The sequence below is a fragment of the Lissotriton vulgaris genome, chromosome 11, assembly GCF_964263255.1.
Source record: "Lissotriton vulgaris chromosome 11, aLisVul1.2, whole genome shotgun sequence".
NCBI lineage: Eukaryota > Metazoa > Chordata > Amphibia > Caudata > Salamandridae > Lissotriton > Lissotriton vulgaris.
In genome coordinates, this window is record NC_141699.1 from 548,131,509 (window position 1) to 548,152,536 (window position 21,028).

Here is a 21,028-nt window from a genome sequence, read left to right on the forward strand (position 1 = left end):
CTCATGCTACTCTCTAGAAGGCTCACCCACAAACCATCCAAATGAGCAGTTGCTCATTAACTTTCTTGTTTTAAAAAGGAGCAATGTCCATGGTGTATTTAGGCAAGACAGCATTGCTCTAAATGATCTTACTAATGAAAAAATCACTAACTTACTCTTCTGCAGAAGCCAAGCCCTTAGACCTCCTTACCTCTCAGTTGTTGCCTCAGACTGGACCTAAGTCTGGGTGAGGCAACGAGAGGAGGAAGGCAGGACTAATTTGAAAACCGAGCCTGGCGAAGCGTCAACCAATCAGGACGTTCCGGACTCGGTAACGAGTGAAATGTACTAATACTTGGGACAGTACTTTTACTTAAGTTGGGACTAGAAAACGATTTTGCTATGGGGACTTACTGCATGATAGTCGGTATGGGCAAGGATTCCTCTCATTATCGGTAAACACTAACATTCGCATAGCGTAGTCTCGCGATCGTTGTCAGATTGCGCGAGGGCTATAGAACTATAGAGTGACGTCACTAAGAGCGAAACTGTAGTTCTAAAGTATCGCGAATCGAGAGGGGTTATTAATTTAAGTCCATGATAACAGCCAATAATTTGTCCCTAAAGGAGAAGTAAAATATAATATGGAAAACCACAAGGTAGCATGAAAAAGTTTCCTGTTACAATCATAGACTGTAATTGGATATCGCGAAATTTAAAACTACAAACTGACGTAGTTATGAACAGGATTGTAGTTCAAAAAGACTGCCGGTTATCTTTACAAGTTTTTAGAAGCTGTCAATAGGGCGCATAATGAAGGGCAATTGATTAGTTAAGATTCAAGTGGTATAGCCCATGCACCAGTATTGATGAACTCAGTGTAGCTATAAACGATCACAGATAGTACTTGGAAATATCGAGATTTTGAACTACAAACTGACGTCATCACGGACTGGATTGTAGTTCGAAAAAGCCTGCCGGTTACCTTTAGAAGAGGTCAGAAGCTAATAAAGGGGCACATAATGAAGGGCAATTGATTAGTTGCAGATTCAAGTAATGTAACTCATGCGCTAGTGTTAATGTCCCCAGTGTAGCTGTATGGTTAAAGGATGTTAATTCCTACCATGAGCACATGTCATTATCCATTAAAAAGAGGGTCTTGCACGATATGTGGGACTATATATAACATCATGTTGTCCCAAATAGTGAGATGAAAATAATAATAGGTCTCACCTACTGTTGCTGGTGGTTATGTGTGTTGGATTACGAGCATTTCTCTTAAGACTGGAAGGTAATTTACCTTGCACCAAATTATTGGGCAGAAGTCTTAGTGTTTCGGAGTATACATTTTACTCCATATTACACCCCAGGTTTATTTTGGTTTTTGCAGTGGAAATATTACCTGCTGTCCTGGCTGGGTAGGGTCGCGGCTGTCAAGATGACCGTCCTCCCTCAAATTTTATACCTCTTCCGCACAATTCCCCTTGGGCCGCCGCGGGGCTGGATAAAACTGAAGCAATCTGAGTTGTCGCAGTTTATATGGAATGGGATGAAGCCGCGCCTGAAGATGCGGATAGCGATGTTGGCCCCGGAGCAGGGCGGGATAGGGATCCCGGATCTAGCGACATACTTTCAAGCGACCCAACTGCGCTTCCTGGTGAAGTGGACTAGGTGGGAGTCCGGGAAACACTGGTTGTTTCAGGACCAAGCCATCGTTGGGAGAACCCTGCAGGAGATCCCCTTCATGCGTCGGGAAAACAGACCCCCTAATCTATATGCTTCCTTTATTACACGGGTGCCATTGGAGGTCTGGGACCGAGTGGGGGTTAGCCAGGACCTCACTACTCTCCCATCGCCCCATACCCCAATTGTGGGGAACCCGGACTTCCAGCCGGGAATGGACGAACGGGCCTTTGCACGCTGGAAGCCTGCCGGCTGCCGCGCTCTCTATCACATCTATGGCCCGGAGGGAGTCATCCCCTTCTTGCAGTTCCGTCGGGTGTTCGGACTGCCGGAATCGGAAAGACTGAGGTATCTGCAGGTGAGGCACTGGGCGCTCAATGACGGTGTGAGGTCCTCGGCGGATAGACGCTTGACACCGTTTGAACGGTGGTTGATTACTCGCACCACAGATAAACAGCTGACCTCGGATCTTTATAAAAATGCTCATGCACAAATACACGTACACATATAATGCGGGCAGGGTGCGATGGGAGCGGGAACTGGGGAGGTCCCTCACACACATGGAGTGGGAGGGGATATACTATAGGGCTCGTCATTCGACATACCACATGGGACTCACTGACACCCTCACGAAGGTAGCGACCTACTGGTACTATACCCCTGAACGCCTGTACGAGATGGACCGTGCTAACGACCCCCTGTGCTGGCGCTGCTGCGGTCAAGTTGGCTCACTGGTTCACATACTCTGGGAGTGTAAGTTCCTACAGCAGAGCTTTCCAAAGTGTGTGCTGTGACACCTTACTGTGTTGCCTGCACTCTGTGGGTGTGTCGCGTTACAATGACCCCCCTCCCTCGTGTGTGGCAGCCCGGGCTCAGACAGCTCCCGGGCACACACACAGCCGCATCCGAGCACTTCACAGGTCATTAAAAGACCATGTGCTTGTTAAAGAGGCTTTGTTGATGTTTCATCTTGTCTAAGAGCCCATGCAGCGCCACCCTACCCACTGCTTAATGTTTCAACCCCCACCGAAATGTGGCTCTAGTTGTGCCTCGGCGCTGGGGGGTGTCTGCTGCTGTTAATTTGCTCGGTAGCGCCTCCCTCCACCCTGGGCCCAGCAGGCACCAGTCTCGCCTGTAAGCACCAGCCTTATCCAGGGGCACCGGCTGCTGCGATCATTATCCCTGCTCTTTGACCTTGTCGGACACCTGGCAGTGGCAGCTTCCGAGCAGTTTTGAAAGGAATCTCTGCTTGGCGCACTGGTTCAAGGCGCTGCATCTTATTAATTAGAAAACTCAGGCGTTAGCAGAGAGGTGGGGACTCTGTCCATTGTATTTGTCTATTTTGTTGAATTTATTTCTCAGTAGTTGCATTTAATAATAATATCACAACCAACGGCTCCCTGCATGCACAAACAGCAGAGGCAATGCTTTTCCAGGGGCCAATCACGCGAGAAGTTCCTGAGAGAAAGGGAACGGTGAAAGGGTACCAGAGATATGAGGGCAGGGAGAGAGGGAAAGAGCGAGAGAACGGGGAGAGACCGAGAGAGAGGGAGAGAGACTGAAGGATGGAGAGAGAGAGATAAAGAGAGAGGAGGGATAGAGAGGGGGAGAGAGACTGAAGGATGGAAAGAGAGGGCGAGAGAGACAAAGAGAGGGGAGAGAGAGAGAGACTGCAGGGAGACGGAGAGGAGTGAGAGGAAGAGGAGTGAGAGGAAGAGGAGTAAGACGGAGAGGGAGGGAGAGGGAGGAAGAGGAGGGAGAGGAAGAGGAGTGAGAGCGAGACGGAGAGGAGTGAGAGGGAGAGGAGTGAGAGGGAGAGGAGTGAGAGGGAGAGGAGTGAGAGGAAGAGGAGTGAGAGGAAGAGGAGTGAGAGGAAGAGGAGTGAGACGGAGAGGAGGGAGAGGGATGGAGAGGGAGAGGAGTGAGAGTGAGACGGAAAGGAGGGTGAGGGAGGGAGAGGGAGAGGAGTGAGAGTGAGACGGAGAGGAGGGTGAGGGAGGGAGAGGGAGAGGAGGGAGAGAGGGAGAGGAGGGAGAGGAGTGAGAGGAAGGGAGAGGAGTGAGAGGAGTGAGAGGAAGAGGGAGATAAGTGAGAGAGAGATAAAGAGAGAAAGAGAGAGGAGGGATAGAGACGGGGGATAGAGAGGGGGAGAGAGACAGAAGGATGGGGATAGAGAGGGGGAGGGAGACTGAAGGATGGAGACAGAGAGGGCGAGAGAGATACTGAGGGAGAGAGCCAGAGAGAGAGAGAGAGAAAGAAAGAGAGGGGAGAGAGAGAGACTGCAGGGAGAGGGAGAGGAGGGAGAGTGAGACAGAGAGGAGGGAGAGGGAGAGGGAGAGGGAGAGGAGGGAGAGGGTGAGGAGGGAGAGGGAGGGAGAGGATGCAGAGAAAGAGGAGGGAGAGGAGGGGAGAGGAGGGAGAGGAAGGGAGAGGGAGAGGAGGGAGCGGAAGGGAGATGGAGGAAGAGGAGTGAGAGTGAGACGGAGAGGAGTGAGAGAGAGACGGAGAGGAGAGAGAGAGGGAGAGGAGGGCGAGGAAGGGAGAGGAGGGAGAGGAAGAGGAGTGAGAGGAAGAGGAGTGAGAGTGAGACAGAGAGGAGGGAGAGAGGGAGAGGCGGGAGAGGGAGGGAGAGGGAGAGGAGTGAGAGTGAGAGTGGTGAGAGGAAGAGGAGTGAGAGGGAGGCCGAGAGGGAGAGGGAGAGGAGGGAGGGAGAGAGGAGGGAGAGAGGGAGAGGAGTGAGAGGAAGATGGAGAGGAGAGGGAGAAGGAGAGGAGGGAGAGGAGGGAGAGGAGGGAGAGGAGGGAGGGAGAGGAAGAGGAGTGAGAGTGAGAGGAAGAGGAGTGAGAGTGAGAGGGAGAGTGAGAGGGAGAGTGAAAGTGAGAGTGAGAGTGAGAGGGAGAGGGGGGAGAGAGGGAGACGGAGAGGAGGGAGAGAGGGGGAGAGAGGGAGACGGAGAGGGGGGAGAGGGAGAGGGAGAGGGAGAGGAGGGAGAGGAGGGAGAGAGGGAGAGAGGGAGAGAGAGGAGGGAGAGGGAGAGGAGTGAGACGGAGAGGAGAGAGAGGGAGGGAGAGGTAGAGGAGGGATAGAGGGAGAGAGAGGGAGAGGAAGAGGAGGGAGAGAAGGGAGAGAGGGAGAGGGAGAGGAGACAGCGGGAGAGGAGGGAGAGGGAGAGGAGCGAGAGGGAGACTGAGAGGGAGAGGAAGGCGAGAGGGAGGGAGAGGTAGAGGAGTGAGAGAGGGAGAGGAAGAGGAGTGAGAGAGGGAGAGGAGTGAGAGAGGGAGAGGAGCGAGAGAGGGAGAGGAGGGAGAGGAGCGAGAGAGGGAGAGGAGCGAGAGAGGGAGAGGAGGGAGAGGAGCGAGAGAGGGAGAGGAGGGAAAGGGAGAGGAGTGAGAGGAGCGAGAGAGGGAAAGGAAGGAGAGGGAGAGGAGTGAGAGGGAGACGGAGAGGAGAGAGAACCCCCTGTAGGAGGTTCGGCTCGCTCGCTGCACTCGCTCGCATTACCGTGTCACAAGATGAAGATTGTCGAAAAGGTGTGTCACCGACGTGGAAAGTTTGGAAAGCTGTGTCCTACAGGAATACTGGAGTCAGATTCTAACGGATATAGATACCCACTTCGACACGGAGATCCCACGCTTTCCCTCCTATGTCCTCCTGGGGCTTCCTAATGCACTAACCTACCCGTTGAGGTCTCGGAGGGGTCGCCTGCTGGCTATCGCGTTGGGGTCCGCAATGCAGAACATACTGGCACACTGGCGTTCGGCGCAGATTCCCACATACCAGGGCTGGTTTCATCGCCTTTGGATGATACTTGGCATGGAAAAGCTTTCGTTGTCTAGAGTGGGAGAGGGAGCAAAATAAGCAGAATTGTGGAGGCCCTTCTTGTCCTTGCTGGTGTCTGAGTTCATTGAGGTGACATGTCCTAAATACCTCCGATTATTGAAGTTGACAGACGTGGAGGAGGAAGGGAGGGGGACAGGTGCGGCTCCGAAGGAAGGGTAAGGACAATAGGGGGGTAGGCGAGGACAATGGACCAGGGGGAAAGAAGAGGGGGGGGTGAGGGCTAAGGGCGCGGGTGGGGGTTTGTTGGGTTCTGGGTGGGAAGGGGGTTTGTTTTGGGGGTTCCGTTTCTTTGTTCACTTTAACAGGCGGAGGTGCAACTTAGCTCAGGCTGGTTGGAGGGTGGTACAGCAGCAGTGTTGTTTTGAGGGAGCGGCTGGATAGACCTTGGGGATTGGTGGGGGTGATTGGCCTGCACCTGCCCGGGGATGTTGGACAGACAACACACCTGTGGGGACTTCTAGTGTATTCAACTGGCTTATGACGCGGCTGGCCCATGCTGGGTTGTAGGCGGCTTGCTGTGTTTAACAATGGTTCCCCCTGATTTGCGAACTGTATGTGCACTGTCCCCTCCATGCCGGCCCGTTGGGTTGTAGGCGGAATGGACAGCAGTCCTTTTTCTAGCTTTCTTCCTTTTTGGTCATTAAAAACATTTAATACTAAAGAACGGTGATGGATTAAACCCAGATCTGTTGACTGGGTGTGAGTGTTTGATTGGTTCAGATGCTCCGTCCATCACCACCCCCTTTTGTACCACTTTGTTCGACATACAGGGTATGTTCAGAAGTGAGTCCCTTGCTCACTTTGCCACTGGATTCAAGGAAGCCTGGCTGAAGACTGCTGGAATGCCAGAAACGGGTCCTAGGAAGATTCTTTCCGGTCCAGGGAAGGCATGGCTTGGCAGTTTGGGCTGGACTGTTCCCATGAGGCACAGGGTCAGACTGATTTGCATATGGCCATGTCTGAACTGGGGTGGCAGAGTGGGCTAAAGAACGATGATGGATTAAACCCAGATCTGTTGACTGGGTGTGAGTGTTTGATTGGTTCAGATGCTCCGTCCATCACCACCCCCTTTTGTACCGTCCCCCATATTAAAGCACATTACTGTGCACATTTGGAAGCCCCATTGGCTCCTGGTCCACAAGCAGATTGCTTTAAAAAAATCTGTTTGTCGTAAGTCAATTCATGGCACTGTCGAATCATTAGTCCATTCAAGCTCTATGCACATTCCTTGAACCTTTTTCTATTTCTGAGAACTGCCTGTAACTTTCCCTCGATTTCCATGACTCACGCCAAGTGAGAAATCTTTCTTTTTTCTGTCAACAAAACTCGAACTCCTGGTCTGTCTTCCTGCGCTCGATTCATAATCCTTTAGCAAGGCCTGGAACCACTGACGCTTCAACATTTCTATACTGTGCTAATACTGCTGTTTTGTTCACCTCCAGTCGTGTAAAGCCAGGCTATCTCACTGAGGTTGCAGGGGGCCTCAGAAATGTTATTCGCTGATTCATAAATCTCCACGTGATGTAAATGATTTGTGATCACTCCCCAATAACCAGATAAGGCATATCGCCCCAGTCCTTACAATATATGTATATGCCATATGAATACCAATGGATACATACATGTAGAAGTTATTTTGGAAATTTGCACCGTTATTCAGAGTATATAGACGATGAGATGAATTACTTGGATGGCCTGTTATTAAGAGAGGTCGATCAGTCATTTCACTTCAGGCGAAAGCAAATTGATTTCAAATAATTCCAGAGTTGACAGCGACGACTGGAGTCACTGCATCTTCTCAGGCTATCTAAAAGAAATGCATTCATATAGAGTACTATAAGAATACGATGCATAGCACTCACTGATTAACCTAAAAATATGTCACTGGGTCTGCTCTCGCAGGCCAACGTTGTATACTGCAGATTTAGAAAATGTTCTAAATATGGCCAGTGTAGATGAGTGGGCACATGCTATAGGTTTTGAATCTGAGAAACCAAAACAAGGTATTACTGACATGACGAGAGCATAAAAACAAGGTAAGCCAATAGACAGCGTGTCCTGAACAAATGAGTGAGTACACAGAGCCAGCTCTTTAGGAAATACATTATCTAGGTGTTCTCAACCATGCCACATGACTCATCTTCTCTGCAGTTGAACAAAGTTTAATTGGAGCAGGAAAGCAACTTACTTTCAAATAGAATGTCAGACCACGGCGAAGGAAAGCCAATCTCAACCACTGGAGACAGACACTCGTAAAGGCAATTCAGCTTGTTGACTGAATCCCACCTACTATCGGCCTGTCAATCATGATACAGCAGTGCCGAGAGCTATCTATTAATGAAGTTGGACGGAATTTGAATTGAAATTACTTTTATTAGATTTAGTTTAAATCATAAAAGGGTGGAGCATCCAACAATATACACAATGTACACGGACAATTATATCAATGCATGAATTAACATGAATCTCATTAAAATTTACGAAGACGAATATATCAATGCATTAATTAACATGAATCTCATTAAAATTTACAATAAAACAAGTTAAAAAAAAGGTTAGAAATGGGTAGGTGATCTAAGAGAAGACTAGTACCGTAGATCGAATCCAGTGATTTCCAGGATAAAGTGCTTGGTGCTGTAAACTAATAGACTGCAATAGAAAAAAAGTGTTCATTTGTACTTGAAGTTGGACATGAAAATAGTGCAATGTCCTACATTTGAGCTTTTTCTTAAGGAGTCATTGAGCAAGTTATGTGCTTGATAGTAGTTCCTCTCTTCACAAAGTTTCTCAGAGAAACAAAAATGGAGAAAATTATTTTGGAGGTATTTGTTATACATATATGCTCTCTAGGTCACAATAATTCTGCTCAGGGGCAGGCCGGTTCCTGCTCTCAAATCAAAGACAACTAAGCCTTTCATTCAGGTGCTCGAGGCAAAAAACTGCATGACAAACACTTCCTTGCACCTGATGAGTGAGAAGAACATTTGAAAATCTGCAGTCACATTACAAAACGTATGCCATTGTGCAAGGTGTCCATTAGGCTGTGATGCCTCACTGAACATTAAGTGTCTCCGGAAATAAGAGAAAATGGCAGGTAACCCTGTGCTATAAGAAGAAGGTATGCACATACTCACGTGCCATGTCAGCGTCTACAAGATGCACTGGTTGATTTTGTCATGTCATTAAACACAATTCCATGACAGTGGCAGCGGTTCAAGTCTTACTCAGAAGCTGGCTTCCCGCCTCATCATCTGCGATGCTGCTGAAAGGATGGACCTGGTGATAAGCAACTTGCTGTTTGCTTGCCAAAAATCTTTCCCAAGTTAATGTAAGTCTAGGAAAACAAATGCTTCCTGAGTAAAATCCCATATCAACGAGTAATAAAACATGTGGCCGACCCACCACGAAGTGCTTTCCATCAGCAAAAGGCAGTTGAGGAATAATTAAAGACTATCTCAGAGAGATCCAAATGTCCAACGCCATGAGTATCCACCATTCCAGTGGTGCTCAAGAAACTACTTTAAAGATTAGAATCTCCGTGGACATTAATCAGTCTAATATTAAAGAGAAAGAGAAATTACAGGATGGTTTACCTTAACCAGGCTGGACTATGTTCTGAACGAGAATTGAATAGACATCTCGGCTGTTTGAACAGGATAAACACTTTAGATGTACCACACTGTTCAAGACACTCAAAGCCTACTCTATGGAAGAAACTAAGCTGTGGTGGATTGTAACAAATTCTTGCAGCACGCCATCCACGGAATCATTCGACCAACACTTAATACCTTCCTCTATAGTGATGACTTTTCGGGGCATTGCATAATGAACATGATACAAAGTGTACGGAGCAATAGAAGATGAGATCTCACTTTGAATCATGGAACGTGCAAATTCCACAAGCCCAAGCTTCAAATTTAAGGGCATGATTTCAGAAAGACCTCAAACTTCTCCAGTGAAAAAGGCAGCACTGACCAGTGCCTAAGCCCTCAAGGACGTCAGAGCACAGCAGTAATTCCTGGTATTGACTGGCTACTGCATCCAGTATATGAAAGGTTCTGCCACAATGTGCATACCTTTGTATGAATTAATAAAGCAATTACAAGGAACTATATTTGAAAGGTCGCAGAATGTGAGTGCATTCAGAAATTAGGCACAAGGCGTTAATGCAGATATCATAACGCGTTTTGGAGCAAATCTTTGCACTGAGCTGGCAGAATACTGTAACCAAGTGGGTCCCACTCATCCACTGCACAACTTTAGAAAGCAAATGGTTCATGGATATAGGTTCTACCATAAGCCAATCACAGACCTGCAGAAGTGGAAGACACACCTTCCCAGCCTGAGAAGAAGTATCTGGTGTTGATAGGGATATGGGTGGCACTGTTACCCTTTCCTGCATGGAAGACAATTCACAGTATGAAGGATCTGTAGACGTTATTCTCTACCTTTGGAAATACAAATGTAGACCGAGCAGTGTGGCACACCACAGCAAGGGTATATTTAAATCCCACACGTCCCAGTGAAGGCGCACAATTCAGGTCACTACGTGTGGCATTACCCGCTGAAGACAATGCAGGCCTTGGTTGAAGAACATCTGTAGTTTGTGACTACAAACACCTTCAGAGGCATCCTTAAATGAAAAAAAATAAACGTATCACTACTTATCAAGCACTTTCAGAAATAGCGTGACGTCAGCAATAAACATGCAAATCCATCATTAAGGGGTGAAAATGACTAGAGAGCATTCACCGCCAGCAAGGAAGAATCGTCGGTCACACTGAGGACTATTCTGAAGCAGTTTTTTGTCCTGGAGGATGTTTGGTAACAGGAAGAAGACTCAAATTATAATATACTGCTAAGTGGAGTTCAATAGGAATTCATGTATGAGGGTTACCCTCATCTAATTAATACAACAAAAAAAGAAAACGGATATCCAGCACAAGTATTTAGACAGCTGGGCCTAAAGAACTGAAAGGTCCTCAATAATCCATGGACCCTTCTCGTGCGTGCTGTCACTAACCCTTTGCTGCTTCCAAACTGTTCATTAACAGGTATATGATGGAGCCCCTCCAGTGCTAGAGACGCAATAATAATGTACCAGAATGCGATAATTCAAATCCGGCCATACCACCTGCGGTATAATCTAAACGCATGGGCATATCCTTACCACACTGCGACCCTTTGGAATGTGGCCGTGGAGATAACAGCCATATTTCCAAGGACCTAGTAGTGCTGTCTATCAATCTTTCCTCTTTTAAGTTCTTGTTGTAGTTGTTCCAGAGTTTAAATGTTGCATGTGTGCAACAGAGGGTCAGCCGCACGGGTTATTGGGCCTCTTAGATAAAAAAAGGAAGCACTATCCCACTATCCACCCTGCTATAGGCTCAGGGTTGGCTTTAGCACTGGTTACGCCCCATGCGACAATTATTTTTGGCACCCCCACACCCTGCAACAGCCGCCTCTAATTCTCTCACTACCACCGGGCAAAAGAACCACTCATCTCTCCAATCATAAGTTATTGTAAACACAGCGCCCCCACCCCAAGGTCAGCGCCCAGTGCGGCAGCACTTTTTGTACTGCCCTAAAGCGGGCCTTGGTCTCTACTCATTCTGCACCATTAGGACATCACCCGTTTATTCTGTTTTTATAAAGATTCTTTATTAGGAGAAACAAGCATATAATATCAGTTGTAGGTACAAATAAATCACTGAGAGCAAATCAGGCTCACGCCTGTTGCGAAACTTATGGACCAAAAGAGCACAGCCCAGGTCTTTAAGTGGGATGAAAAACTGGGGGGGGGGGGGATCTCTCAAAGGGGTGTGGCCAATGTAATTAAGGGAGTGGCTTAAAAACATGTAAGCTAAAAATCTGTGCTTAACATAGTGTACCTCCCGACTTGTATTTTGCAGTTTCTGCCATTGCATCCAGGTATATGATACAACCAACAAGTAACATCATACCTACAACAAGTCAGTACTATTGGCTTTGTCAATGGTTGTTAGTTGCATAAAATAAATAAGCAGCAACTATGGCTTGTATATAATATTGAAAAAGCTTCCACTTAAAGCTCTGGTGACACCACGACAATGTTGCTGCTCCTGAGTTTCAAAAAGAGAAGGGAAATCCTGAAAGAAAATGAGTCTCTTCAAAGGATTTTCCTTCCCCTACCTACAACGCTCACCTGGCATGACGTCATGCCGTTACTTCTCCACTAGTGCCTGCTGTCACTGCCTGCCATCCCGCAAAAAAGGGGGTGCCTGTGCCAGGGCACAAAACAGAGCCCAATAGAGACCCGTTTCGAGGCCCTCTTTAGAAAACTGCTGGTGCTCAGCACCGGTGAGGCCCGGCCCACTTAAAGCCCAGGTGCAGCCTGTGTCAACGCACAAGCTAATGTGCTGCTCCTCTTCCGGCGTTGATGGTCGCGGCTGTGGCGTAGCAGATGGTTGCAAACATTGAAATATATACTTATGGCCACGTGTTAATCATTGAGCAACTCACTTGCAAAAGTGCAATAAATGTCATTCTCGCACTGGACTTGGCCAGTCCAGGAAGTGACTCAGGCAACAGATCTCTGGTGATGAAATGGCGTCACCAGAAGATCACACGTGTGTGCTATGAAACCAGTTAGATGGTGGAAATGTTTATGGAACTCGTAAATCCAGAGGACACAATTGCAAGAGAACACCACCGAGCAAACATTGTGTCATAGTTCAGTTTTAAATTCATATTATATTTTTACTATTGTTAGGAAACAAATGACTCATACTCATCTTCTCCTAGTAAGGTGTGTAACCAAAAAACATCTACAGCAACCCCATGTTCTTATGCACTTATGTACTATTGGCACAACTATACACCTAATCCCAAGTGCTGTACAGCACATCCTCTATTAACAGGTAAAACCACTTTCCCAAAACAAGCCCTCATTTGCCATTCGCTTCTATGCTGTTGGTGATGATAATAACAGTGAAGGAGACACATGCCCCAGCTGCAGCGAAAGAAGATATCGGAGGAAGGTGAAATGGAAAGAAGAAACAGGAGATAAACAGGTAAAAAAGCTAGAGATTGAGGCAAGATTTACAACCCCATTTGCTCCACATGGACATCCCCCATCCGTGGATGTGCAGATGATTTAGAGAAGCTTAATTCTACTTAATACTCATCAATTGCCCTACACAAGAATTCGGAGCTGTTTTGGGGATCTTTGATTCACTGGCTGATATTGAAATGTCCTCAAATAGATAACCCAGGCCCTCTGTGTACGGACCGATAGCGTGCATGTTTGTTCCAGTCACCTTTAATCCTTTTTACGCCCACAGTAAACAAATGATCTAATAAAAGGAGAATCACATTTTTCACTAAAACCATAGCGCCTAAGACCCATTATTTCATTTGTTTTTAAGTTTGCACTTATTATTTGTATCAATTCACATCACACTTCATTCGAAAAAAGTTTTACAGCTTTGCACGTATGCATCACATGATCATGGCACCTTCTTTGAGGTCACAGTGCCAACAGAGAGAATCCACCATCAACCTTAATATGCGCATCCTTCTGGTGCCAACGCGTGTGTGAGAGTGGACCTGTATCTAGGCCGTGCTATGGCAACTGCCGTGATATGATTAAAGGAAGAGAGACCGACTCTGTCCCATCTAAGGGCTGGTGTATTTGTCCGGAGGCTTATAATGTTTTATTTCTACAAGCACATCCAAACGCCTTACACCGGCACCAGCAAATACTGAAAGGCCCAGTCCCTTCATTCAAACGAGCCTGCCACTTTGGTTGCATGCGCAAAAGAGATCATTATGAAGTCTGCAGAAGTGACCAGGCTCAAAGGGCGAAACGAAACAATGCACTGACAGAGACAAGATAACCCATTGGCACATGAGCAAAAAAGAAGAAGGGGGGCACTTTTTATTGTGTCATTTTACTGAGGAAAGGGATGGGGTTCTTCCATGGGGCAGAAAGACTGGAAGTCTTAGGAGAACCTACACCAGCGTTCTTATCATCTCCATCAGCGGCAAATGTATCCGAGGTCGACTCCCATATCTAAGAAGATTGCAAAACCTACAGTGGCTTAGGGCAGTGGAGAGCCTTCAGGCACCTGCTGAAAACCTACTCTGAGTAGAGGTGTCCAGCTCCCGTTTGTGTTTATCATGTTATAAATTCTCTTCACTGGGTTGCCACATGAAGAGGGTTGATACCAGTTGAATTGGCAAATCTAGAGATTAGATGTTTAGTTATAGTCACTAAAATGTTCTAACTCAAGCAAAATGGTTGTGCACTAGTGTGGGTGTCTTCACTAATAAAAGTGGAGATAGGCTTGGAGGGCATTCCCATAGTGCAATCACAATGGCACAGAGAAGCGATTCCAGCTCAGGACTTGAAAAAACAACATGGGCGCATGCCTCAGGGTGTCCTTTGATAATATTACCCAGTCTTGAGTGTGCCTGAAGTAGGGGGGATGAAGGTGGGACATTGTTGTTTGCATGGCTTTAGTTTTTGTAAGGCAGTTAGCCAGGGAAAGCTTGCGATGTGCACTCGTGCCAATAAAGTGGCCTTTTTCACACAACAAGGTGGTCAGCGGTATTTGACGCAACCCTCTCTACCAAAGGTCAGTGGTCTACTTTTTTACACCTTAGTGATAGTGACCACCCAGGTGGGCCATGTGGGGGGGGGCAGTAGTGGTGGGGTGGGACATGGGTCATTTCATTTTGATGTATAGCTAGGTTTCGTTTTGTTAGGCAGTTAGTCAGGTAGAGTTTGTGATGTGCACCTGTGTCAATAAAGCGGCCTTTTTTACTCAACAAAGTGGTCGGTGGTATGTGCTGCGCCCCTCTCTCCCAAAGGTCAGTGGTCTAGTTCTTTACACCTCTGTGATGATGACCACCCAGACTCTGCTCCTCCAACCCTGGGCTCCGCCACTGAGACTGTCGAAGCAGGTGCCAAATATGAGGGCGTTTGTACACACCTTTTCCCTAGACACGACGTTGAACCCTGCTGGTTTTGGGACTGGTGGGGGAGATGGGCTTGTTTTCAGAGTTGGAATTCAACTCAACGTCCCTGGGGCTTGTCTGGTAAATTCCGCTCCGCAGATTCCATGCTCGGCAGCAGGTGCCTCCCGGAGCCGGACCGGTGACATTCCTCTCCAGAGAGCTGCTAGAGTCGCCTCTGTGGAACGCGACATGCCCCCGGGGGCCCGCGCGGCAGTAGCACGTGATAGAAAGGGAAGAAATAACCATCCCTGCCAAGGTAGAACAGGAAGGATCCATGCCAGGGGGCGGACTAGGCAGCATATTGCATGCATGAAAGAATACCCAGGGGACGTCAATTTCAAAACAAATGTGGAATGGGACAGTTTCAAGGTCAAGGACGAACTAAATATGAAAATAACGTGTTTTGTACATAGCGCTTCTGCAATTTCTAAACGCTTAAAGTCGCGGGTGTCACTTTTATCCTGCATGAAAATCGTGCCTTTATCCCTCATATGATAAAACATCAGTGCTGTGAAAAGTAGAGGCGCTCCGCGCTTCAATTCCAGCCCAATAAATGAGTGTGTAAAAAGAGACCCTGAAAGGATAAACTTCTGAGTCAGCCCAAACGTACACCACATATATCCCAGACAAAGTGCAGCGACTCAAACATGCGCTTGTAGTAGGCGCCGTACACCTACCTTCTCCCTCCCCAGGAGGCAGCAGGAGTTATTTTGGAGGTACAGAGATAGAAACGAGGGTGTGGGGTTGCACTTACTCATTGTAGTCCGTTTCTGCGAGCTCCAGGGCCAACAGCTCCCCCTGCTCCATGTCTTCTGTCTGTACCTAGAACAGGCAAACAGAGATTGCTTTAGGATGGGAGAGGAACAGGCGAGGACAGACACCGAAAGAAAAGAGACAGTGAGGGGGAGAGAGAAGCAGGAGCTCGGGGCAGAGGGTGGTACTCAGACCGAATAAACAGCTGTGAGCAAAAGCAGCGTATGATATAGTCTGAGAGGAGAAAGGCGTTGCACTTAGTGACAAAATCAGTAGGCAAAGTTGGCCAGGGCTTGCGAGGGTTGAGCCTGGCAACGCAATAAAACGCAACAGCATTTGCGACAGAGGTATTCAAAAGAGCCCCAACCAGTTCCACCTCGTGTTACATGAACAATTTATAGTACAGGGATGGGAGGGCTGTGCTGTAGGACACTAAAGAGTTTTCAGGCCCTTGTGTTCCTGTACTCACTTGGTAAGGATAATTACAAGTCAAGTCAAAAATTCTTTATTTTGGCCAATATGACCATAAAAGCACAGGTAAAAAAAATACACCACAATTCATAAATATACATTTCAAAGGTAAAGTGCATGTTCAATATCAAAGAATTCCATGTAAAAATTATAAAATGCAATAAATACATTAAAATAAACATTAGCAACATTTGGGGTTTAAAAAAAGGTGGGGTTGATACCAATACAAGGTCACAGAAAGGTGATGGAGTGATCATGGAGAATAGGTATCGGGAGACAGAATACACAATGGGCATACTAGTATCATATTTTGAAATCAAATTGGTTTCCGCGCAATGGTTTGTTCCAAGGTTTCTACATATCTTTACTAGACATCGGCGTCTAGCCTTCTTGTATGCCGGGCAAAAAACAGTACATGTTGAGCTGTCTCAGAGATGTGGTTGCAAGCTGGACAACCCTGAGTTGAAGTGCCCCCCCCCCCCCCCTCCCCCCAAGTTATTTGTGAAGGTGCGAATCGGCAGTGCTCCGTGTCTGAATTGTAGGAACAGCTTTTCGCAAGGGGGGCTGGATGACATCGAGAGCAGGTTCTAGGCTGTATTGCTCTTTAATCTCTATGAAGGATGTGGTCATTGTACCAGTTGCAGGATTCCTCTTTAACTGATTAATTTTGTAACATACTGCTTCCTTCAGCGTTAGCCCATAGTTCACCCATCCCCATAGCTTCTAGGGAGTTTTTATTATACGCCATGGGATTTTGCTAGCTCCTTTAGGCTCAGCACTTCCTTTAACTCGGCTCTAAAAGCTAATTCTGGGGTACTCCATATTCGTTGCCAATGTAGTAGGAGTCTAAGGGCAGCTTCCTCTGCAATTGGACCAACCCTAAGATCCATTCGAAGTGGCATAAGCCGAGTACTTATCGGGAGGCCTAGGAGTTGCCTAAGAAAATAATTTTCATTCTATGATAGGGGGGCGGTTGGCTGATGGCCCCAGATTTCTGCACCATACAGGGATGCCTCCCTTATTTGAGCTTTGTAGATTTCCATCACTGGCCCAATCATTTTATAAGTACACTTCCTGAGCGTTTTGGCCACCCCCCCCCCCAGTTGTCTGTGCCAGCTTGAGGCTGGCCTACTTTGTTTGTGCACTCCATCTTCTCAGTGAGTGTTAACCCAATGTATTAAAAAATGGTCACTTTCTCTAGTAGTTTCCCATCTAGCTTGGGGTTTGGTTGTTTGGTTGTGTGGTATTTCTTACGGTAAAAGCCACATATTTAGCTTTTTGTATGTTTATCTCTAAACCCCTGCTTTTTTTACAAAATTAATGGAAGATATCTAGTGCCCTCTGTATTCCCATAGGGGTCTTAGATAGTAGGAGGGTATGTATCATCGACGAACATCAAGGCAGGGACCTTGAGGCTCGCTAACCTAGGGACATCTATATCCCTCCCAGTGGTCAGGGTTTCCACTAAGCCATTAATAAATAGGGAGAAGAGGGTAGGAGCCAACAAGCACCCTTGTAGTACTCCTCTTTCAATGTAAATGGGGTCAGTGAGCTCACCATTCTTCCCATGCCTGATTTGGGCAAAATTACATTCTTGGTGCCCGTTTCATCTGTTAGCAGCAGTAGGGGGAGCCCCCATTTCTAGTAAGATGCTCCACAATTTGTCCCTGGAGACCAGGTCAAATGCCGATTTCTGGTCGACAAAGATCAAATAAAGGCTGCCACCCACCAGAAGTACAGTCTTCCAGTACACGAGTTGCAGTCTAAGAATTTGATCTATTGTGGACATTCTAGATCTAAAAGCTACTTGGAAGGGGCCGACTATGGAGTACGCCTCCATCCAGCTCTCTAGTCGACCCAATAGCACTCCTGAATATATCTTTAGGGTAACATCTATGAGGCTTATTGGGCGATAATTGGAGGGTAGCAGTGGTGAGCCCTTCTTATAGATTGGAATTATTTCTGCCCCCAGCCAGGTCTTTGTTTAATGTTATCCTGCAGGGAATGCCAATCCCAGAGTCCAAAGGTATGGTACTCAGATTTTCGGCTCATTACGGAAGAGGTCACCTGGGAACTTGTCTAATCCCAGTGCCTTACAACACTCGTTCGACTTTGGGGTTTCAGCATTACTTACACTACCTACAGGGTTGTTAAAAAAGTTCATATTCCTCCCCCACACTAGTCGGCATGCTTTATCATGGGGTCCCCTTCACCAACACCTGAATGGTCCTGGGTGGGCTTATTCTGGCGGAGAGATGTTTTTGTGAGTTGTGAAAGGCCTTAGGGGAACATATATGTATTAATGCAGGGAATATTTAACTACTTACATTTGTTGAGCCTGTCTCATACAGGATTAAAAGCAGAAAGAAGGATGAGTAGCGTTGGTAAACTGCTAGGGTTCCTTCCTCACTGCCAAGAGTTGGTCAACCTGTCTCAGCCCCTTGTTGTGCGCTATCGTATCTCTGGGATTTCTTGTGGAAGTAAAGTGGCTTAACGACTAGAACGGCCACATTTGAAGCTGGGGAACCAGGTTTGAGTCTGGTGGGAGGCTCAAGCATCCTGTGATTCTGGGCAATTCACTTAATCTCCCCATGTCTAAAAAAACAAGCATTTGCAATGCAATAGGTCTTGCATTTGTGAGAGTTAGAGCTACTGGTGTTGTAAATGATAATGTCTTTTACCCATGTGCTTTTGTTTGCAGTGTTGTGGATGTGTGTGGTGTGGAGTGGAATTATGAGGGTTGGATTTAAATTGTTAGTTGTGGAATTGTGTGGGGTGGTTTTGTGTGGCGTGTAGTGTATTTGTGTAGTAGAAGTATGTGGCATGGCGAATAGATAGGGTGAGAGGTGCAGAGAATTTAAAGACATGAAGACACAAAGAGATAGGTAGTTTGTGCACAAAGTGGTGAATGAACTCCAGATAAAGGAGCAGAAAAAGTGTGTGAGAAAGAGAGGAAGAAGAGGGAGTGCATACATACGTCAGGGGTGGCTCCTCCATGTGGGCGGAGGAGCGTCGCCCCACTGCTTTCTTGCAATGCGAGAGGCAGAAACATAAAATGGTATTATAAATACCATTTTATGTTTCAGCTTCACACACTGCGAGAAAGCAGAAGGGTTGGTTGGGGGCGGGCTTGTGGGCAGTCCTGTTCTAGGGCAGGGGAGGAGTGGCTTGCCCACTACTGAGGGCGATGACTGTTTGGTCAGCCCTTTGGGGCCGACCAAACCAGTTACTTGCACTCTGCCTTTTCTCCATGTAAGCTGCATGCTGCCTACATAGAGAAAATGGCCTCCCCATAGATGCCTGGCTGGTCGGCGTCCCAGCAATCACAACGCTGCCATTGCAAAGTTGTGATTGGCTTAGGGGAGGAAGGAAGGCTGCCTGCTTCCGTTTCAGGAGAGGAGCTGAGACGACGACGTGGGACCGGGCTGGGTAAGTTAACTTTTAATTTTTTTAATAGTAATTTTAAATTAAACCTCTCCCTCCCACCCCCTCACCCGCAAGCCATGCCAGCTGCGACTGATATACGTAGACGACACCGTAAGAAGAGGAGGAGAGTGTGGGACTGAAAAGGCACAGGAAAGATATTGTTTTCAAAGGCCTTAAGTGAACCACATGAGAGAGGCAGGAAGAGTGTGTGCGAGAGCAAGGGAGTGTTGAGGGGCGGCATGAGAAAGAGAGCGAGAGATGGACGACTGGGAGGGGCAACCGAGGGGGGTAGGGGGGAGGCGAAAGGTACCCTAGTGTACAGCTTGAGGTAAAGGGAGGCGACATGTGTGAGCAGGCAGTATAGACAGGAGATAGGACAGTGGGTGTGTTGTGGAGAGATGAAAGGGTTATTAGAAGTGTGAGGGAGAGATGGGTTGTATTGGAATTGTTTGTAGTGGAATTGTGTGTTATGGAATTGGGTGGTGTGGAGTTCTGTAGTGGAAATATGTTGCATGGTGTGCTGTAAAAGTGCGTGGATAGTAATTAAATAGTATTAGGTTGAATGGAATGATGTATCGTTAGATTGTGTGTTAAAAAATCAATTATATGGGATGGTATTGTGTGTTGTGTATTGGCAAGTTGTGGAGTTTAATTATGTGGTGAGCTGCGAAATTTTGTGGCATGATGTGGGACTCTGTGGTGTGGATGGAAGGTATGCAGTGTGTATATTGCCTGAAATACTTTTTGTAGCGTTGGCTTTACCCTACATTATACATTTTACATGTCTGAAATTTATGGTGTTGTCTATATATAGGAATTTGTGCTGGAGGATGTACAGCGATTACAAATCCTAGACTAGGCACTACTGGCTCCCTTTTGTGCCATTGTGCGAAGCTGAACACTATGCAAAACATCAATAATTATTGAGAGGATAAAGAAGACTTCAAGTGGGATCACTCCTCTTCCAAAAATGTATACTAGAATCATGAAATGTGTTTCAAAAGACTGTAATAGATTCTCACATCTTCAGCTTTACAAATGTAGGTGTATGCAGTGCTCACCTCCTGTCCCACTGACATGCATACAGCCCATTTGCAAACTTGAGAAATGCAAAATTAAAATGGAGTTATTTTTTACTTGTAGCTAGTTAGTTAAAGGTTAAGCAGCCCAGTGGGTGACGAAAAGATATAGTGTGATAGCTTTTCAAATAAGAAGGCCAGCATCCCACTACTAATGAGCTAGTATTAAAAGCTTCTCAAACATATGAGCACGCTAAAGAGATATTTACCAGAACAATGCGAGCAGTGAAATGCAAAGTGTCTGAAGAGACACAGAGAAAAAACAACAACAATGTGATGCCACCTCTCTTTCCGCGCTCATCCTTGGCCTAAAGGTTGGGGTGAATTGGGTAGAGAGCCTGAAATGGGTCCTGCGTTGAGCAAGTGCAGCGCATGCTGTGGGTGCTGCCCCATGAGGCTGCCAGTGACACACAGCCACATATTATACTGCACACATGGATTGAAAATGAATAATAGATGGGTAGAAGAGAGAACCACAGAAACACATTCCATGGGACCAATTACGTCCCACTGCCAATATGCAAACTTGTGAAATGCAAAAATAAAATTAAGTTCCTGTCTGTTTTACTTGTAAGCATTCAAAGGTTAAACAGCCCATAGGTGACAGGAAAAGATTTAGCCAGTTTCGTGCACCCCCCATCCCCCCACGGCGACTGAATGCCCGGTCTCCCTGAGTTCTCTGAAGCTGACCATGGTCACCTCCGAGGTGTCCGACGCCTGTTCAGAAGCCGCCATGACTGCAGAGAGCATCCCGCCGGAGGAGATGGGGACAGGACGAGCTCGATCCCCCTGCACCT

The 21,028-nt window shown here is 46.9% G+C and overlaps 1 protein-coding gene across 1 annotated transcript in view; it reads right to left on the reverse strand.

Annotated features, from left to right (window-relative positions):
• RHOBTB2 (Rho related BTB domain containing 2) overlaps nt 1-21,028 on the reverse strand; it is a 274,730-nt gene that overhangs the window by 173,461 nt on the left and 80,241 nt on the right. The window contains exon 2 of the mRNA XM_086943612.1: nt 15,257-15,324. Coding sequence (XP_086799738.1) covers nt 15,257-15,309 — 53 coding nt within the window. The 5' untranslated portion in view covers nt 15,310-15,324. The remainder of the gene's footprint in view (nt 1-15,256; nt 15,325-21,028) is intronic.